Genomic DNA, 22,575 nt, shown 5'->3' with positions numbered 1-22,575 from the left:
TTGTATGTGGTTTTCCATTTTTACCCACGAGATATGCAACTTTATAACTAGCCAAGGAAGCTTTTTCACTTATTTTAGTACTCTGATATTTAAAAGAGGGAACATATTACAAACCTAACTAATGTCAGGATATAGTGCTGAAATTACCTGGCACATACTGGTCTTTTGCTTCCTAAGTAAATCGAGTTTTCTTTGGAAATAATCCAACGGTTTATCTTTGTCGTTTTCATGTTTTGATGAGAGATGGCGTGGTAATTTTGAAGGTTTCATGCTTTCTTGTGCTAAAACTTGTCCACAAATCACGCATTGTGCTTTGTTATCAATGGCAGTAAAACCATATTGTAAATATGCATCGTCATAAATTCTATTTATTTTTGCTTTTGAGCCACCTGCCTCTGAAGTAGATGACACCCCCCCCCCCCCTCCAGGTCTTTTTAGAAACTTATCCATTTAAATATTTATAATAAATAATAAATGTTACGCAATTGCAGTTATTTATTTTATGATGCACGACTGTCAACAACGGAGTGAAAGTTGCAACTAAAACTAATGCGCACTTCAAATAAGAAAGAGTTTTTCGGTAGCTTAGTACTGTTAGTTACTCTCAGCGATTCTGCAGCTATGCCCACATTCAAAACGACGGCTGCGAACGACAACGACGAAAAACCCATGCTTTACGATATTTTCCGCCAATTGGCGACGTGTTAAAAAATGTATAACTTGTCGATTTTAACACATATTTAAAATTATTTGCTTGTTTTATCATTTTAATTAATAAAGAAGAAAAAATGACGCCACGATCGTCGCTGTCAAAAATAGAAAAAGATCTAATCTGGCGACGGCGGCTATTCTGATTGATTGCCGCTTTGGCGTGTCGTGTTCAAAAAATTTATCCCCATAAGAACATGTGTAAATATAATTTGACAGATGCCGCGTCGCCGCTGCCGTCTTGAATCTGTTTTTCCTATGTGGTGTTGCATTATTGCGCTGATACCGAGAGTGGCGTTGATACACTTTTACGCTAAACGGCGCAATGGTTTTAGTTTTAGTATTTTATATTGGTTTTTGGTAATAGAATGCCACAATGAAGGGAAATAGAAAAGTGTCTTCTCTTCACTTTTTTGTGTTTTGTACGATTTCTACGTTTTTCAGACATTTTGGCAGTTTTGGTGGGTCGCGGGACTTTTTGGAAGACATTTTTGGGTCGCGACTGCAAAAAGTTTGAAAACCACTGCTTTAAACTAATAGTCCAATATCCTTTTTTCTTAGAATTTTATATGAGTGATTCTAGACCGGCTAGCAAACAAAAAAATTGTGGACCTTAATGTACATTCTTTGGTGAAACTGGAGCCCAAAGAGCAAATTAGCACTTCACCTTTTTTATTGTAGGTGACGTATTTGATGATTGTCCGTAGCAACTTGACACTTCATGCGAATGCTTTTATTGTTCTGAAACGCTTAGTGAAACTGTAAGTAAAATATGTAACTAATATACGCGCATTAGGGTGAGCCTTATTTTAAGCTTGTTGCAGTAATCACAAAATTTCGACGCATTACTACAACCGGTTCTAAAAAAGTAACCTGCTGCAAAATCAATAACCGGTCTTAAAAATTTACCTGCTTCAAAATAAGTAGCCGATTGCAAAAACGTAAACGGCTTCAAAATCGGAACCTCTTTTATAACAGTACTCTATTGAGCTTCTTCTCCAATTTTCGTCGTGCTCCGTCTAATGTTTTCTACAAATTGCCTGAACTGCACTAACATTTTTTACGCCGACTCCGATCAGCATCTGCAAGGCAGATGTGTTTTCACTGAGAAGCTTTTCATAGCAGAAGTACACTCGGAGTGTTTGCCAAATGACTTCCGAAGGGCGACCCCGCTTAAAAACTCTTTTTTCTAATTGAAAGAACGTGTTTCAAAATTTTTGATATTGCCGGGTGTTGAAGCCAGTATCTTCGGTGTGCTAGGCGGAGCACGCTACCACCAAACGATGGCGGCTGCCGGGTCCAAAAGTAAGTGGTTTCGAAGGGCTAACCTGCTTCAAAAAATAACGATTGCTTTTCCCAATTAACTATTACATTCCCAAACATTTATAATAAATTTAAAAAATGCTGAATTAAGTCCAACGTGGTGGCCCCAATACAAATACATCTCACCCTAGTGTACAGATATACATTAGCGAACAGAAAATAAGCAGTGGCAATTTTTAGAAAATTTCATCTTTTAAACTCTTTTTTTTATTTTCCATATTTTAAGAAGAAACGTCCATGAATTTTGTAACGGATATTTCTAAAAACCAATCTCAAAAAATTTTCAAAAAAATTCGAACATTCAAGAAAAAATATATGAGAATTTCGAACTTTTTTTGGAGTTTTAACCATTTTTTGGAGTATGCATTTTTGTACCCCAATTAATTTTAATTTAATAAAGTACAAGTTTTAGGTCTCACGAAATTCGCCTTGATTTTTGAGAATCCTTTTTCCAAATGGTCCCTGCAAAAATCGCGAGTACTCCATGCATGCATGTATGGAGTACTTGCTATGGACCAAGCGAGTGCTCCAAAATTAACCACAATTCATACAAAAAATATGGTCCAATTAACATTGCGATGTCCTAGGACTGGACCATAAACTCCAGCTCAGCATTACATCACATGATCCAACGATTTTTGCAGGGGTGTTTCAGATTTTTTTTCAAAGACATCCAAATAAATAGCTCGAAACTTTCGACAAATTTTCGAATATTTTCGAACTTGTTTCGAGATTGGTATGCAAACAAAATGTATAGAATTTTTTTAAATAAAAAATAAAAATAAAAAGATTTCAATTGACGAAATTTGACTAAAATTTCCACTGCTATTTTTCTGTTCGCTGCTGTTCATACGCGCAGTGCCAGCATGCCATTAAGGCCTATGCTCTTTTTTGGTTTACATGCTACCCAATTTCATGTTAATCCCTATTCAATCAGATTTTTATTGCACCGCTTTGTATTTGCCTTTCTATACAAACTTTTTTACAAATATAAAATACCATTTATTTTTCTTTTTTTTTTTTGTCTATGTAACTTTTTGTTTTACCCTCAGCTCGTTGAAACATTGCAACATATCACATATGCCATTGGGCTTATTTAATGGCTTAAATCAGTTGGAGAAATTGGATGTGCGGCATAATAACATCAGCGTATTGCCAGTTGGCATTTTTCGTGGCATGAACTCTTTGGTTTGGCTTTTTCTTATCTCGAATCAATTGCGTCAATTGCCTTTAGCACAATTTGCGGACATGCCACGCCTTGAATGGTTGATGCTTAGTGATAATTTGCTCACACTACGTAATGAAAAATTTCCGTATATGCAGCGTTTATATGAAATGTGAGTATTTAGTATACTATTTTTATGTAAATGTGCATAGCACAGGCAAATTTTACCCAACAAAATATATGACTCTAATTCAGATATTCTTCCGAGGAAATTCAGGCCAAATTTCTATTCCAATTAGAAGGGTGGTGCTTTTTCATCATTCTTACATGTTGACGGCATCTGCCAAGGCAGATGCCTTTTGCTGAGGAGCTTTTCATGAAAGACACACACTCGAAGGACTTGTCAAATCTTTACCGAGGGCGACCCCGTTTTAATTGTTGTTGCTGTTGTAGTAGTGCTTCGTCACATTCAATAGGTGCCTTCACTTACAAGCACTGCCACAATAGCAACAACCTTGTGTTTTAGAAAACATTTCCAAAGTACTGGTGACATCACGACTCATATATGACTCCAAATGTTTGTTCGGATATCGAAAACTAAGATAAGTTAAGATGTCACTTCTATATCATGAAACCAATGTTTAAGAAAACTAAAATGCGATAATATATTTACTTACACACATAAAGTAGCATATTTTATTATATTTGCATATGTGCATAGGTAAGTGTGTATATATAGGCTAACCCACAATAGACCACCATCACCAAAAAATAACATTATAATCAGGGCTGTTCAAAAATTTTTATATTGAAGTGCAAATCACAATACATACACAAAATTATATGTGAAACTTTTTTAAGTTGAAAAAATAAAAACAAGTAAGGAAGTCTAAGTTCGGGTGAAACCGAACATTACATACCCAGCTGTACATTTGAAGTGCTGTTGTTGTTCATTTTGTGTGCTTAATAGTTTTACAAGGCTGCGCAATAATACATTATACGTATGGCTCTATTCTGAACTAATTTTTCTTCAAGTTATGGCTCCCCAAACATAGAAAATTGCTTACTCATATAAGGGGCGGTGCCACGCCAATTTTTTACAATTTGAGGTTTTTCCTATTTATTGTTATAAATCCACTTGGTAAATGAAATACCATTGATATAAAGCTCTTTTTGCAAAGACATAGTTTATTTTTTTCGTTCACGACCCTTTTAAAAATCTTTTATATAAAAGTGGGCGTGGTCCCTAACCGATTTCGTTAATTTCTCTTCAAAGCATTTCTTACAGCAAGGGCAACCGCTCTGCCGAATTTTTTTTACGATAGATTTAGCAATTTTCGATTTATGCTAAATAATATTTGTAAAATTGATTTTATCACAAGTAGGCGGTGCCACGCCCATTTTAAAATTTTTTTTCAAATTTTTATCAAGAGTCTCAATATCAGTCCACACGTCAAATTTCGACATTCTAGGTGTATTATTTACTAAATAATCAGGTTTTTTGTGTTCTTATATGTGTGTATTAGGCCGGGTCGATTTGTGGGGAGGCAAAAAAATCGCCCATTGCTCTGTGAAAATCATATTCTAGGGATCAAAATAAGAAACTTTGCCGAAGGAACCATACCTCTAAAACGAATTATGATGTCCCCGCCTTCGGGTCGTAGGGGCAAATTTTGAAAAATCCCACTTTGAAATGCCTATGTTTTTTCTTTTTGGGGTTTATTTTTCTCTTTAGAAATTTATTTAGTCAGAACATATGTAAATGAAAAAATGAATTTAACTTAGTAATAGAAAATAAATTTAAAAAAATTATTAGAAATTAGCGTTTTTACAACCCCTTTTTAAAACCAAGGCATCACTGTGATGCATTTGCATGTCGTAAACATAGTTGTGTGGGTTTTTTATTCAACCGTTTTAAAAAATGAAGGTATCACTGTCACACAATTGCGTAAAATTGCTTGTGTTGTTTTTTTTAAGCCACCACAAGACACAGCAGGTAGAATTGCAATTGCCCCTACCCAAAAGTTCGACCCAAAGGGGGGAACATCAGAATTCGTTTTAGAGGTATGGTTCCTTCGGCAAAGTTTCTTATTTTGATTCCTAGAATACGATTTTCACAGAGCAATGAGCGATTTTTAAATCGACCCGCCCTAGTGTGTATATATATAAAGTGGACGTGGTTATCATCCGATTTGGCTCATTTTCAATACCAATCTATTCTGGGTCCAGATAAGCTGGTTACCAAATTTGGTGTCGATATCTCTATATTTACTCAAGTTATCGTGTTAACGGACGGACGAACAGACGGACATGGCTCAATCAAATTTTTTTCCGATACTGATGATTTTGATATATGGAAGTCTATATCTATCTCGATTTCTTCATACCTGTGCAACCAACCATTATCCAATCAAAGTTATAATACCCTGTGTACAAGCTGGGTATAAAAAAAATTATTTGAAATGCTTAAAGAATTTTGATAGCCCCCTCAATGAATAAATTTTGAGTTATAATTTTTCTCAGTGCCACAATATTTTTAAAAAATTTTTTGGTGTAAAGGGTGTAGCGGAAGTGTGCCCCCAGATAGTAACCTATATCGGAAGTTATGTTTCAAAAACTACTCAACGAACAAACTCTATCCATGCACTTTTCAGGAACGGCTTGCCCTGGAGATATTAAGCAAAATATGCGAATGAGTAACTTTTTTTTTAAAAATTTTGTTGTTTTTGTCGTCAGTTTTAATTGAATATTAGTAGGGATCGTAGGCTAATTAGACCTAATTATGTTTGGTGCAAATAAACGTTTCGCTCTCGCAACACATAATAAGCAGTGGACATACAGCTGATATTAACAACACCAAAATTATAGATAAGGAAAAACGAGAATTGACCAGATACAGATTGGAAAGCTTGCACATATTGAGAAATAGAGAAAAGACGATCAACAAAAAAGAAGACTACGACTGCATAGGCGCGCATACATGTTATGTTTAAGTAATAATTTTAGTAATGACAAAACTACCACGCAAGATGGTACGGATGATTAATCTTTAAGTGTTCATACTGTTTACTGTTATTGTAAGTGAAATTGGTTGTTCTACATGTTAAATGTCATGAATGTTTATACATATACAATAATGTTTGTTATCTTTTATGAAAAATAAATACTGTAGCCCCTGACGATGCTGGAATATTCAGCGAAACGTTGGCAAGAAGGTGAAATAAAGCGTTTATTTGCACCAAACATAATTAGGTCTAACTAGCCTACGATCCTTACTAATATTTTTTTAAAAAAATTATATCTCGGAAACTAAAATTGCTAGTGGGATCAAATAAACGCAAGGCTTTAGGTCATTTAACGAGGCATGTTACCCAATTTTTTTTAAGTTTAGAAATATATGTTTCATTAAAAATGTTAAAGGACAAAATATAAAACTATTTTTTCACGATCCCTGAGAGTTACAATGACTAAAAAAATATATGTTAGTCGCCTTAATGTCCGTTCTTGCTCAAAGAAAGTACGCGAGGGAAAAATTGGTGTAAACTGTAATTTAACCGCAATAACTTTCCATTTGATTAAAGTAATTCTTTTCAAAACATTCACTGTGGAGAGTGGAAATATGTATGTATATTCATGGTGCGACCAGTCTTTTGTAATTATAAATTGATACTTCGTATTTTTGCTTTCCGAGATATAATTTTTTGAAAAAAAGTTACTTATACGCATATTTTGCTTAATATCTCCAGGTCAAAGGGCAACCCGGTCCTGAAAGGTGCATGGATAGAGTTTGTTCATCGAGTAGTTTTTGGAACATAACCTATAGGTTACAATCTGGGGGCACGCTCACCATATATTGCTATACCCTTTGAATATCATACCGAAGTGCCTTGGCTTCAGATGAAATTGTTTTTGCTTTGCACTTATATATGAAAATCAAAAACTTCCATATGCATTTTATTTATATGTGAGGGCGTATGTGAGTGCTATGTATTTTTTTTTATATTCAAAGTGTGAATTTGTATCTGTGACTATTCTTCAGAGCAAAACAAAAGCAAAAGTGCTATAAGTGTATAGTAGTTGAGCAGCTCTCATTATAATAATTACTTGCGTGATACTAGAATTTCTTAAAAAAAAAAAAAAACGAACAAAACAAAACAAAACGTAATTACGATCACGTTTTGTTTCATCTAATTCACCATCCCGGAGCCACATACATATAAAAACTCGAAAAAAATACAAAATATAATTTTTGCAGCAGGAGATAATATTACTTACTTACTTACTTAATTGGCGCTTAACCGTCTAAACGGTTATGGCCGTCCAACAAGGCGCGCCAGTCGCTCCTTCGCTCCGCCAACCGGCGCCAATTGGTCACACAAAGCGAGTTTAAATCGTTTTCCACCTGTTTCTTCCAACGGAGTGGGGGCCGCCCTCTACCTCTGCTTCCATAGGCGGGTTCTGATAGAAACACTTTCTTGGCCGGAGCATCATCTTTCATTCGCATAACATGGCCTAGCCAGCGCAGCAGCTGCGTTTTAATTCGCTGGACTATGTTGATGTCTGCGTATAGCTCGTACAGCTCATCATTAAATCTTCTTCGGTACTCGCCATCGCCAACGCGTAGAGGTCCATAAATCTTTCGAACACTCCCAAAGCCGCTTCATCTACTGTTGTCATGGTCCATGCTTCTGCACCATATAGCAGGACGGGTACGATAAGTGACTTGTAGAGTATGATTTTCGTTCGCCGAGAGAGGACTTTACTTTTCAATTGCCTACCTAGTCCAAAGTAGCATTTATTGGCAAGATTGATTCTTCGCTGAATTTCAGTGCTGATGTTGTTGCTAGTGTTGATGCTGGTTCCCAAATAAACGAAGTCTTTTACTATTTCGAAATTATGACTGCCAACAGTAGCGTGGTTGCCAAGGCGCTGACTCTTTGCTCGATGACAGCAGGTATTTCGTTTTGTCCTCATTCACCATCAAATCCATCTTTACCGCTTCTTTTTCCAGTTTGGAGTAAGCAGAGCTAACAGCGCGGGTATTTAGGCCGATGATATCATGATGCAACATCATGAATTTTCAAAAGCATAGTATTTTTTTAGGGTTGCTGACTGTGGTTTGTTAATGTAGCATTTTCCAGGAGTGGAAATGAAAATTTAATTATTTCATTAACCAAAATTGTGATTCTGTTAGGTTTCTGTGTGAAATTGGTATAAGATAGCTTTTTATTTTTCCCACATATTGTTACTTTCTATAAAAAACTCACCTGATTCACAACAACAAAGAACGATGGTATAGTGGAGCTGTCCAATACGGACATATTATAGATTTTTACACCCAAAACATTTTCGTGTTGATCTTTTTTTTACACAATATTTCTGTGGTCACAAGCGATAACAGCCTAAGTCGACTTAGGAAATGGGTGGAGCACAAAGGTTCACTGCTAGTTTTAAATAACAAAACCTTATATTTTTCTGAACGTTTTTTGGTTTTCACATTATTGTAACGAATTTAGTGAAATTCCGCTTATTGTACACCTTCTACTAAAGTTCGTATCGCTAAACTGTTGAATAAAGAACTCCAATATTTAATAATGCAAACTGGTCTTTATTAGACTACTTTAATAACACTTATACTTTGCAACTGATAGCGTGCTTAAATCCAACTGACTACTGCTTCTCAGCTTTACCTCCTTTTATACTCTGTGATTTTCTCGTTCGCATACTTCTAGGCGTTTCTAGAATGTAACTTGGTTACCAGCTATAAAATTTCTCAGCTATAACTACAGATGCACGATTATTATAGCTTCTCACGTAGCCACATGCGCGTGTATATGTAAGTGATATTTCCACAGATAATTGCCTACTTTTGGGAGTATCTCAGATATATGCATGTGTTTGTGCGTTGCTCTCCGCTGCTTGTATGGACATATATATAGACATAATGATTGATTTGTTGATGTGAACACAAGTCACTGCTTAGTATTGGCTTAGAGATGATAGTATCCCTTAGTGTTGCTAATATTCGTCACATTATTTTTTCTTTGAGTTATTAAAATATTGTTTTTAGCTTTAATTATCATAGATCCTTGTTAGGTAATTTAGCAGTAGAAGTTTAGCACTATTCTATTCACTAATAATTCTTAAGTCGATTTAGGTTATTATCGCTTATGATCACAGATTTATGCACCAAATAATTTCTTCGCATACAGGGACGCATACAGAAATGGACACGCGTCACAAAGTGACCAGCGCTTGTGTTTTCCACGCTCATTATCATACTTGACAAATGTTTACCAGCATTATTATTCGGGGAGGGGGGGGGGGGTACTCTTAGTACCGTGCCAATCGTGGAATGCTTTATTGTCACATTGGCTCATTGTGTAGTTGTAGACTTTTGAGTGCAAAGTTCGAGCTAAGCTCAATCAATCAGATGCAATGAACTAAACTGCTTAGAAAAATTTTTCTAAAGAATTTGTGCGGGATAATAGTATTATTTACATTTTTCTCTTTTGGCAGCTATTTGGACTCGAATCGCATCGAGTACATCGCAAAAGATATGTTTGCAAGTTTGCCAAACCTGAATTTGTTGTAAGTATTTTTAACCAATAATATTTTTTGATTAATTAAATTTTGTTTTAAAACATGTACAATATGCAATTTCATACATTCAATTTCTATCATAGAATTTTTTATTTTACCAAAACGAAATGCGCACTATTTTTAAAAAAAATTGTTTTCAATTGTTTTTGTTTTTATCGGCCTATTGATAAATGATTCAAGATTCGATTCGCGCTCAAGGCCAGAACAATAATTTTTTTCTAATTATAGTTATTGTTATTTTTTGTTGTTTCTATAATTGAAAAATTGTATTTTGTTTTTGGAATTAAAAAATAACAATAATTATCATTAGAAAAAAATTATTATTCTGGCCTTGAGCTCCAATCGAACCTTGAATCAAAAATTTACATATACGCAACAAATATTTTGGTATCCATTAAGGTGGTATATAAAAGAATTAAATGAAACATTTGTTTTCAACTTCAATATTTCCATTGTATCATGTTTTGAAGAGTGAACTCATTTGACTTTTTAAGCAACACCCTAATGTACATACATTCACACATTCAGTTCACAAATTTACGTCACTGTTTTATTTAATGCCAATCATTTTTCATTGTCAACGAAGGTAGACTATGCGATGCCAGTATTAAGTCTCAATATCACAAGCTTTAAATCTATTTGTCTAGTCAGACAAGATGACATAGCATGAGAACGCATAATACATAAACAAACGAAAAGCCAACACACTCTAGAAAGAAATTAGCCATGTCACTTTAATTTACATACAAATATGTACTGTGCCATACAAATTAACACTTCGCACAGTGGCCGATTTGGATGCGCTAGCGGCGTTTTATTCAATTTTCAAGTTTAATAATGCAGAAATTTTGCATTTCCCATCGATAACGCAAACTTCAATTAGTTAATAATCGATAGTTAATTACCACTTCCAAGCAAATACGAACAGCTGTTACCTATCAAACACAACATATTTTTTAGCAAGTGCTTTACGATCTTTTTTTGCTTAAATAATAACATTTTTCCTATTAACTTCCCTCACTAGGGTAGGCACCTTGTCGTTGGTGTGAGGGCTTAGCCGAACTCCATAGCGCCCGAATATGAGGCAGAGCTGTTTAGGACTGAAATCTACGCCGTTTCGCATCATACGAGGGCGGCGCAACCCTAATCCAGGGTGTTATGCGGACCGTGCCTATTGGACGATTTGCAGCCAGGGGATAAATTCGGCTGTATTCGAACGGAGCCTTCCCGATACCGGGCCACCTCGGGAAGTATTAATGGCCTTACCACAGTAAGGGGCGCTGCTGTGGCGGATGGTTCTTTCCCCGTATATAACACTGGACCGCTGAGCCCGCCTTGTCGGGCAGGTGGTCGTACGACCAAGATGAACGACTCATTACCTGACTGTAATAAGGACGATGTAAAGAGGAGGACTGAGTCGCAATCCAAGGACGACAAATACTAATTAAGCGATGCGTCGGACTCGGAGAACGAGAGTAGTGCTGATTCAATGAACTCCGTGTTGGAGAAGCACACAAATGAAAACGGAGTAGAAGAGTGGTGAAAGGTACGGAGCAGAGGAAGTAAAAGAGCTCTCTCGCAGTACCGTGCAGCACTTAGAATTGTACAACGCTTGGGAGCAGTGGTCGACCCAACAGAAGTGGAGATCGAGCGCTTGGAATGGGCCCATGAAGCGGTAGAAGTAGGTTTAAGGCAGTTCAAAAGGTTTGCTGCGAGAAACCCTCGGTTCTGCAACCGGTACGAGGAGGAAGAAGCGTCGAATGGCAGAATGAAGAGGCAACGTTCGGCGGAAGGCGACAAGCCTGCTTTCAAGAGGCAGAAAGAACCCAGTCCTAGAGCCGCGAGGCAGGGCAGTCGCATAGACAAGACAAGTAGGCCCAAAGCTGTAAGACAGATGGGCTCCAATAGCGAGGTAGCAACTACTTCGAAAGCTGCGAGTCAGAGGGAAGTTCCAATTAAGGAAGTAGGAGATTAGCCAAAGGGAGATAACGCTAAGACTCCGGCTTTCTCGGAGGCGCTGAAGGGAGTTAACGCTAAGACTCCGGATTTATCGGAGGTGCCAAAGGGAGATAACACTAAGACTCCTGCTTTTCCCGAGAAGATGAGTGATGTGGCAAAGCAGTCACTGACTGTGGCGCTGGTTGATCGTAGCAGTCCTATCGGCCAAATGACTCCTGAAAGGTGGAGATCTGTGGAAAGGGAGCTGATTAGCTTAATGCTTAAGATAATGCGGGAACAACCAAGTAAGCCCCTTCCAACCTTTGATTCGGGGGGATGGTATAATGGTGTGAAGTTGATAGCGTGCGACAACATCACGAGCTTGCGGTGGCTGGAGGAAGTGGTTCCAAACCTCCAAAGGCAAGGCATGAAAGCGCGGTTTGAGGTGGTGGATAAAGCGCAAATCCCCACGGTACCAAAAGTTAAGGTATGGATACGTGATGAAGTCGGAGGATACACTGGGACTTCTACAGAATCAGAATCCGAACACACCGACACAGGATTGGAAGGTACTTACTGTATCTTGGACCTCAAAAGCCTAAGGGAAAAAATACAGGTGGAGGTCCCCGACGTCACCACGAACGTGCTAGAAGAGGACCAACCGCTAAATGGTGCCGTGACTCGCACAGAGGAACACCCTGCACAACAGTCACGAGAGGCTGAAGGGGGCCTCGAATACTCTAAACCAAAAGGGCAAGGGGAGGACGACGACGTCAAGACGAAGGTGCTGGAGGGGAACAAACAGCCCAATGGTGCTGCGAGTCCTACAGATAAACCTCCAACACAGTAAAGAGGCGTCGAGCGAACTCCTCCTAACCCTTGAGGAGAGTTCGTTTGACGTGGCGCTGATCCAGAAGCCGTGGCTCTCATCGGGAGGAAAGGTTTCTGGACTTAGCGCGCGCGGGTTTGGCGTTTACTACGCGGAAACGGAAGGACGGGTGCGAGCTGTAGTAATGGTAAGGAAACAGCTGCATTCATATATGTTGCCTAATTACACCACTGAGGGTCTCGTAGCGGTGGCCGTTGAGCAAAAGAATAAGCAGGCATTTATCCTGGCGTCCTGCTACATGGCCCATGCTGCGGAGGTCCCACCGATGGAGTGCAAAAGGCTAGTACAGGAGGAAGGGCGCAAAGGGCGGTTGGTCATAGGCGAAGATGCAAATGCGCACCACAATGCGTGGGGAAGAGCAGATACGAACGAGAGAGGCGAATCTCGGTTTTGTTACATCCTGCAAACCAATTTGCAGATAGCCAACAGGGGAAATGTCCCTACATACATTGGTCAAACATCCAGCAATGTTCTGGATATTACATTGAGCTCCGAGCGTGATATATCAAGGTATGATTGGATGGTTCTTGATAGAACATCCTTCTCCGACCATGCGTATATCAGCTTCAACGTCCCCCTAAAGGGGATAGAGAAGGGAGGAACCTTTAGAAACCCTAGGTCAACGAACTGGACTAAATTCCAGAAACATGTAGAAACAAAACTGGGACAACCCAAAGAGGTTGCTAATGTAGAGGAACTGGAGGAGTCGAATGAATTCCTAACAAGGACGCTTATGACTGCGTACAACAAAGCTTGCCCTCTAAGAAGATTCAGAGGAAAAGCAAAACCGCCATGGTGGAGCAATGAGCTGAGTCTTCTAAGAAGACAGGTAAAAGAAATGTTTAAGCTCGCAAAGACCGCGGAAAGCAAAGCGTGTCGGGACGAGTACAGGGATCTACTGAGGATCTACAAGCGTGAAATTACCAGGGCGAAGAGAAACTCACGGAAAAGTTTCTGTACGGATATAGAGTGCTCCAGCGAAACAGCACGGTTGAAAAAAATCCTAGCAAAGGGAAGCATAGTCCAGGGACTAATAAAGAAAGAGAACGGGGAATGGTCACGTAATAGTGAAGACTCCGTTGAGGTGCTTCTCGATACACATTTCCCATCGGGAGACGGTTTAGAGGAGCCAGCAGACATCACTCACACTTCGATCACGGAGCTAGTAGTGCCGGGCTTGGTGACCGATACCAAGATCGAGTGGGCAGTGAAGACGTTTTCTAAGTTTAAATCGCCGGGCCCAGATGGTATATTCCCGGCCATGCTACAAGTCTCAAGTAGGGCGTTCGTGGAATGACTTAAAATAATATTCGATGGGTGCATACGACTGAATCATGTACCGCACTCTTGGAGAACTGCTCGTGTAGCTTTTCTACGAAAGGCGGGGAAGATCGGTCACGTGTATCCCAAAGACTATAGACCCATTAGCTTAACATCATTTCTGCTTAAAACCTTTGAGAGGCTGATAGATGTGTACATAAAGTCCAACGTGGATGAAAAGCTGCTCTCCACAACACAGCATGCGTACACCAAAGGCAAGTCGGTTGACACCGCATTGCATAGGGTAGTAATAAGCATACATAAATCCCTGGAATATAAAGAGTATGCTCTAGGAGTCTTCTTGGACATTGCCGGGGCTTTCAATAATGTTGCAAAATGGGCGATTATGGATGGTCTTAATTACATTAAAGTACATCCTGCCTTAATCAGATGGATCGGCTGCATGTTAAATTGCAGAAAGATTACATCACAATGGGGATTGTACGAGGCCACGAAATCAGTGGACAGGGGCACGCCGCAGGGATGGGTGCTATCACCTCTGCTGTGGACGCTGGTCATCAACCAACTGCTCAAGCGATTCGATGAGGGGCCCGTAAAACTTACGGCTTACGCAGATGACGTTGCAATTGTCATAAGTGGAAAGTGCCTTCCAACGATTAGTTCTTTGTTGGATCGGGCGCTTCGCGATATTCATACCTGGGCATCTAATGTCGGATTGAAAGTCAATGCGGAGAAGACGGATATGGTCTTGTTTACAAAGAGGTACAAGGTCCCAAATTGGACCAGGCCTAAGTTAGGAGGGGTGACCTTACAGGAGAAACCTTGCACAAAATATTTAGGAATCATCCTAGACAGTAAGCTGTCATGAAAACTCACCGTGGAGGAGAGGGTCAAGAAGGCCTCAACGGCACTCTATGCATGTAAAAGAATGCTGGGGTGTACGTGGGGCCTATCGCCCTCTCTTTCTCATTCGAGGGAGATCTTAAGGCCACAATAGAGGTGGACGGTTGGCGCAAGAGTGTGCAAATAGCGGACGAGGCGATACATGTGTACATCGATGGTTCCAAAGTAGTGGAAGGAGTAGGGTCTGCGGTATACTGCGCTGATCCGGAAATAAGCAGATCCTACAGGCTGCCTGATTACTGTAGCGTTTTCCAAGCGGAAATATTAGCCGTAACCAAAGCAGTAGAAACTCTGGAAGAGAATAACTTAAGCTGCAACCGTGTTAACTTTTATATTGACAGTCAAGCAGCAATTAAGGCAATAATCTCGCATAGCACAGCATCTAAATGCGTGTTAGAGTGTAAGCAGTCTCTGAGCGAATCGGGACAGGGAGAAGCATACATCTATATTGAGTCCCAGGGCATACGGGAATAGATGGGAATGAAAAAGCGGACGAACTAGCTAAAAAGGGCGCATCCCTTGAAGCTTGCTTCGTAGATGTCCCAATTAGATTGGGCGAGATTAAGCGAAGTCGAGAGGGGCACATGATCGACCAAGCGGGAAAGGCATGGGTTCAAGCGCGGGGCTGTAAAGTGTCGAAGATTATGTGTAGGTCTTACAACCTTAGATTAACACAGTTGCTCCTATCATTAAAAAGAGAGGACTGTAGACTCATGACGGGTATTCTGACTGGACACTGCCTGCTGGCGTCACATGCCTTTAAACTAGGCTTGGTCAGTGATAGCAGATGTAGGAAGTGCGGGTTGGAGGAGGAAACGATCGAGCACGTTCTGTGCTCGTGCCCTGCACTTGCCAGGCTAAGACTCCAGCTATTAGGAGTGATACAGCTGTCAGATCTAGAAGCAGCAAGTGGCTTAAGTCCTAGGAAGCTTCTAGTATTTGCCAAGAGGACGGAGTTATTTTATAACATAAGTCCTGGTTTTTGGTAGGGTTTTTCAGTTTGGTCGTTAAAACAAACTTCTGGTAACACTACGGACTCAATCAGTCTATGTGAGGTCCTCATGGACCGGCCAGTTCAACCTACCTACCTACCTTCCTATTAACTTAAAAGTTTACTTTAGAGCTTACATCTAGGTAAGTACTATATGTAGAATATGTTTGGTTGATCTGTTTATGTATGTGTTACTTATAAAACTCAGTTGAATTTAATTGTATTAACAACATGATATTGATAGCCTACACCTGTATTTCGTTGATTAGAAATTAATAAAATTTAAGCGTATTCCAGTTAAGTTTAAAATTTTGTGAAAGCGTGTTTTATTGTGTGTTCAAAATGTCTTAGTTGAACCGCTACTACCCACTACCCATAAATTTTTCATTTTTTATACACAATGACCTCAGTACCAAAACGCAATTTTTACTTAGTATGGCTGGACGAAAAAATACCCAGGAAGAAGTTTCTTGCTATCGAAAACTACGCTTTCGGCACAGTTCTTAAAAATAATAACCTAAGTTTTGGCAAAGATATCAAATTAAAAACTTTCATACGATAACGCCTGTGTAAAAGTGAGTGTGGTCACTACAGGGTTAAGTCGATTCCATTCAGCAGCCACCTCCCCGTTTATGAAAACTTCTACCCTGCCAAATTTTATTTTGATCGGACAAGAAACAACTGACTTATTAGTTTAACGCCGCTAGGGATATCAAATCGCCCACTGTGCTTCGGTTACAGTGCAGCTTTCAATCAATTTTTTGTTTGTTTGTAAACATTAACAAAGCTGTGTTACCGAAGGAGATAAAAAGTAATAAGTAAATAACTCACTGGCCAACGAAGTGACGAATTATGCACTATAATTTATATAAATACATATTTAAATACATACGTTTATATGTACATCGATTGTCTGACATATTTCGGTAATTTGTCTTTGCTGCAATCAATTTGTGAATTACTGTCACTTTGTTAAACTCATTTTGAGACAAAAAGATAAATATATTAGAGTATGAACCATTAGGGTGGTTCTTATTAACCAAATAAACGATTTTTCCAGTATCACCCCTTAATACCTAGATCAAAAATATTACATATAAGTTTTGGTACCAATTGGAAACGGTTAACAGGTGTTGCATATTGATTAAAATACAGATTTCAATAGATAATCCTAAACTGAAAGTTCTGCTTCCTAATTTTACCCACAAAAGGTTGGCGATACTTACAAGATCATCCTATGGCACAGCCCAAAGAACGGGTTTGCGCTTCGAGGAAGGTCGCTTAGCGCACAAGCCAAAAAGTGGCCGCCCAAAGGGATCAGAACATGTCCAGTTGGAGAATAAAGTTCTATCCCCAATTAAGAAAACCCGATATTAGTAAATAAGAGATGTTGCCAAAATAGCCAAACAGTACCCGTAAGGGTATATACAAGAGTAGGGTAAAGGATCTGTCCGACAGTACCCGTAGAGGTATAAAGCGGACCCATGCGACACTACCCGCTCAGGCATACTTAAACAAGTACCATTGGTCTCCTCATAGGACATGTACAAACAAAAGAGATCACTCCAACTCATTCAAAGAGATCAAAACTGGCTGTAATCGCACATTCCTTTGCGGCTTATCACATATTCATGTTATATTAATGTACTAAAACGTACAAAAAGAAAAAAAGTTCCGAAACGAAGTAAAAAACAGACATCAAAAAGCATAACCCTTGGACGTAAGCTCTATGAGACCAAATTGGCAACGTTTTTTGTGATTATAAACTACGAATCGTATGTATTTGAAAATGGGTTTGAGAAGGATGACAGATACCCAGTTCTACTACTTCTTACAGTGTTGTAGAAGTAAAAAAAAAGTGGCGCACAGTCTCGCCAAAAGCGGATAGAGCCGTTGTATAAAACTTGGTATCGGGTCTCCCCAGAAGAGTTCGGTCGTAAGGAATTCGTTGCGTTAATAAAATTTCTTTACCTAACATTGATATAGTATATATGTATTACAATGATAATAACAACAAATGTTCAAAGAAAGTAGCTGTTAGTACGTTATGAGCACTTTTTAATTTGCACAACTTGTTGTATCATTTCTCATCTTGATCCTTCAGAGGGTAATCTGATTTAGGTTGCTTGTGCAACACGTAATACCCGTTTCCTATAGTTTTCTGTGATATTCGGTATTGAAAATCAAAAAAATCAATTTTAAATATTTTAGTCTCCATATAAAAATGTTTACTTTAATCCTTTTGTAACACCCTTTGACTGTCTATAATCTGGACCAAAATTTATGTGTGCTATTTTTGGCCTAGGTACTAGGGAAAATTGATTTTTTGGCACCCTAATGTACCACGTATATATGTGAGTTAGGGCGGGTCGATTTAAAATTCGCTCATTGCTCTGTAAACTTTGCCGAAGGAACCATACCTCTAAGACAAATTCTGATGTCCCCCAATTTGGGTCGAATTTTTGGGTAGGGGCAAATTTTGAACAATCCCACTTTGACCCATTTAGAGTGCTCCAATCGAGTCCAAATGTATGACCGACCGCCACTAACTTTGGAGGCCCGACCCACCGATGCCAGTGGCACACCCCTTGGAACCCCCCTGGGGGTTCACCATGCAAGCATTTCAAAAAATTGCACTTGCGGTTTTGCACTTTACATGAAAAAATCAGCTAAATGGTTTTTTCTTTATTTTTATTTATTTATTTATAATAATATTTGTTATTTATTTATAATAATATCTATTTTTTCTCTTAAGAAATTTATTTAGTCAGAACATATGTAAATGAAAAAATTAATTTAAGTGATTTATAGAAAAGAAACTAAAAAAAATTATTGTTTGAAGTCTTTTTTACTTTCAAGTCTGGGCAATTTCGCACGGCTCTCTAATGTCGTCGCCATAACAGCCTCTACAGTTTCCGGTATAACCCGTTTGGAAACGCTAGCTAGCAATTGAACATGTCGTTCCGTTCCCTGTATGTGTGATGGAATTTTTTGATCATTAAACGGTGGATCATCTTGATTTAAATATTCTTTCAATGTATCGTACGGAATGCTTCGCGTGAATGGTGGTTCAAATACCATATTTATATCTTTCAAATTGATCATTTCCGTATAACTTGTGCAATTAAAGTTTATATCTGGTTTTTTATAAACTCTATGTTCCATTGGCTCGTCAACATCGGTGCGATAGCGTAGAATTTTCTTGATGGCACAATCGCGCTTTTCTTTGCTATCATCAAACAACATTGATAACAAGATATTTTCCGAATGCGCATAATATGAATTATCTTTAATTACTTGATTGACAATTTTGCGTAAACGAGGTTCTAGAAATCGTGACCAACCAATGAACTTAAAAAATAATCGACTGCCGTACACGACAGAGCTGTAATACTTGATATTGAAGTACATTGGCACATAACATTTAATTATAAATTCAACCAGAATTCATAAATTTGCATCTGGATTTTCCGTTGTCACATATAATCGCAATAATCTAGCGGCTTTGGTGAGCCACCGAGAATGTACAATTTTCCCTGGTTTGATGTTAGCCAGATCCACCGGAACCACGCCGCTAGAAATTGCATGGGCAATGTCGTATAAGTACTTCGAATCGGTGGAAAATTCAATTTTTTCTGGAGCAGGGGGCATTTTTGCACCTCAATTTTCTGAAAGCCGTCCACCACCTGAAAATATATAATAATAAAATAATTAAAAATGGTTGACAATTAGAATAAATGAGTGATAGCAATAACTTACCGGAAGAGTTTCACAAGTAAAAAATTGTTTCCAGAGATTTTACATACTCTGTAAATTGTTGGGTGTTGTTTCTTCTCTTGATTTGCTCTTGATACTTGTCAAGCAATTTATTCAATTTATTAAATACACTTTTTTCAGCATTATTTCCATACCAAGTTTTTCCCAAATTCCAATCAACTTATCTTGTACTTGAATAGTGAATGATTTATGGGAAAACTTTTTTTGTTCTGTTTTAGCACGTTCGCTTAAGTAAAAATAATATCTCAAGATATCCAAATGGGTTGGTAAATTAAGATCAGTTAAATCAGTAGACACACCAAAAACAGTAACATCATGCTTGGGTATATGACTCATTGGGTTTTCGATAGTTGTTGATGTAGTTGCTTCATCTTGCGGTGTAGATGATGGTGGATTCATTGTAAACTTTTTGATTTGGAATGGTCACTTCACTTATTATTTTTTTTGAAATATTTTTTTAATCTGAAATTAGCACTTCACACTTTGAGTTCTTCACAACGACTTAATGCATTCACAAAAACTGTTGCATTATATATGGTCTACGAGACGAGGTAATAAGAATGAAATGGTAATTTCAATTATACCTGCTGTGTCTTGTGGTAACTTAAAAAAAACAACACAAGCAATTTTACGATCTGCAATTGTGTCACAGTGATACCTTCATTTTTTAAAACGGTTTAATAAAAAACTCACACAACTATGTTTACGACATGCAAATGCATCACAGTGATGCCTTGGTTATAAAAGGGTTGTAAAAACGCTAATTTCTAATAATTTTTTTTAATTTCTTTTCTGTTACTAAGTTAAATTCATTTTTTCATTTACATATGTTCTGACTAAATAAATTTCTAAAGAAAAAAATAAACTCCAAAAAGAAAAAACATAGGCATTTCGCTGATTTTTTCATGTAAAGTGCAAAACCGGCGATTTTTGAAATGTTTGTATGGTGAACCCCCAGGGGATTCCAGGGGGTGTGCCACTGCCATCGGTGGGTCGGGCCTCCAAAGTTAGTCGTGGTCGGTCATACATTTGGACTCGATTGGAGCACTCTAAATGGGTCAATGTGGGATTTTTCAAAATTTGCCCCTACCCAAAAGTTCGACCCAAATTGGGGGACATCAGAATTCGTTTTAGAGGTATGGTTCCTTCGGCAAAGTTTCTTATTTTGATCCCTAGAATATGATTTTCACAGAGTAATGGGCGATTTTTTTGCCTCTCCACAAATCGACCCGGCCTAATGTGAGTAGTTAAATGTAGCCGTCGCTTACTCTTTTTTATTGTTGTTAGCAAAAGTGATTAATTTGTTTTGTTATGAATTTTATTTGTTTTATATCTCTTCATGATGCAACTTAATTTATCTTTTTGTTATTATTTCAAGAGATGTCAATGACAACCGCATCACATACATACATCCAAAGGCTTTTTGGGGCTTAAATGACATAAGGGATATGTAAGTAAAAACTATAAATAATGACTAATTTGAACTTTATATTTGATATTCTATTACGTTAATAACCTTAATTACATAATTTCAATAGTTCTTAGAAGTTGTTCTGGTCATACATGGCGTATGAGTAATATTTATACAATACAAAACACGTATGTGCATTAGGATGGGTCGATTTGTATGGACGAAAGTTAACCGATATCGCGCCATCGATTCTTCGATAGGATTTGGACTCAGAAAAAAAATTTCCACTACGCATACCCAACGAAATTTAATTTTTTGACTTTTTTTCGACTTTGATTTTTAGGGGTTTTTTCATGACCTACTAAAAAATTTTTCATATAAAAAAAATATTTTTTTTTTTCAAAAACTGTTATCGCCAACGTTTTTAGCGAACATTTTTGGGTCGGACAGGGTATAGGTACATGAAAATTTTACAATCAAATGAAAATTTTTTAGCAGGTCATGAAAAAAACCTTAAAAATCAAAGTCGAAAAAAAATCAAAAAAATGAAATTTCGCAGGCACGAAAATTATTTTTTTGGGTATGCGTAGTGGAACTTTTTTTCCTGAGACCAAATCCTATGGCAAAATCGATGGCGCGATATCGGTTAATTAATTGACCCAGTCTAACGTACATACATACCAAGCAAATTTTCTAATGGGCGGTAACGCCTCATATGTACCGGGAAGCTTCTTGCAACTCTTATGTTTTACCCATTAAAAAGATTATTCTACTCATTACTTAAATTGCTAATAATTTATTTTTTATTTTTACTTGCATCCTGCATCTTTGCGCGATTTTTCTCAGATTTCACAGTATTTACATTGATTTCTCACTTACTTTTACTGGCAATACATTAAATGCACGTTCTGCTATGTGAAGAGCATAATGTGTGCGTGCAAGAAATTCAGCGTTGTAGATACATATATATGTACATTAGCCAGTTACAAAAAAATTTCTTTTTCTAATTTTTCTTCACAACTGGCTCAATATTTTCGTTGGCATGTAAAAGACAGGATTAGTTTACCCTTGAGTATAAACCTGAGGCACTTGGACATAAACCTGAGGCATAAATAACGTAATACCAAGATGGACGCCTTATCAACGTATTATGTTGGAAAAATGGCATCCGGATAAAGTTCGTGTACCCAACTTTCTTAATTGGACAACTTTAAATAGAGTGGATTATTTAAATAATATTTTTATGCTCTCTGCGTTGCGCACAACTGAGTGTAATAGTGCTGCAAGACTTCTTTGTAGAACATTCCATTCTCTGTAAAATAAGCTTATGAGCCTGTTTGAAAGAAAAAAGAATTGTCATTTTCTGAAACAGTCTTATGTATATAAAAGTAAAAATATCTTTCGCTTTCGTTTCTTATCTAAAAGATATGCTTGCATCAGAATGTTGGTATTTAATATGCGTCAAGTAAATGTTTACTTACCTGAGTGCTGCAGTAAAAAGTAAAGTGCCATGCAATGCAAGGTTCTTGGTAGAAAACAGTCAGGAGGTGGGATTTAGGGGGTACTTGCAAGAACCAAATTCTTCA

At 37.9% G+C, this 22,575-nt stretch overlaps 1 protein-coding gene across 1 annotated transcript in view; it reads left to right on the top strand.

The window, feature by feature from the left end:
* Nucleotides 1-22,575, top strand: part of Lgr3 (Leucine-rich repeat-containing G protein-coupled receptor 3) — an 82,353-nt gene that overhangs the window by 23,041 nt on the left and 36,737 nt on the right. The window contains exons 4-7 of the mRNA XM_067763894.1: nucleotides 1,390-1,469; nucleotides 3,084-3,368; nucleotides 9,716-9,787; nucleotides 20,957-21,028. Coding sequence (XP_067619995.1) covers nucleotides 1,390-1,469; nucleotides 3,084-3,368; nucleotides 9,716-9,787; nucleotides 20,957-21,028 — 509 coding nt within the window. The remainder of the gene's footprint in view (nucleotides 1-1,389; nucleotides 1,470-3,083; nucleotides 3,369-9,715; nucleotides 9,788-20,956; nucleotides 21,029-22,575) is intronic.

This window comes from Eurosta solidaginis, chromosome 1 (assembly GCF_040869045.1).
Source record: "Eurosta solidaginis isolate ZX-2024a chromosome 1, ASM4086904v1, whole genome shotgun sequence".
NCBI lineage: Eukaryota > Metazoa > Arthropoda > Insecta > Diptera > Tephritidae > Eurosta > Eurosta solidaginis.
The sequence above is the reverse complement of the archived record's forward strand: the minus strand, read 5'-3'. Positions and strand labels throughout refer to the sequence as shown.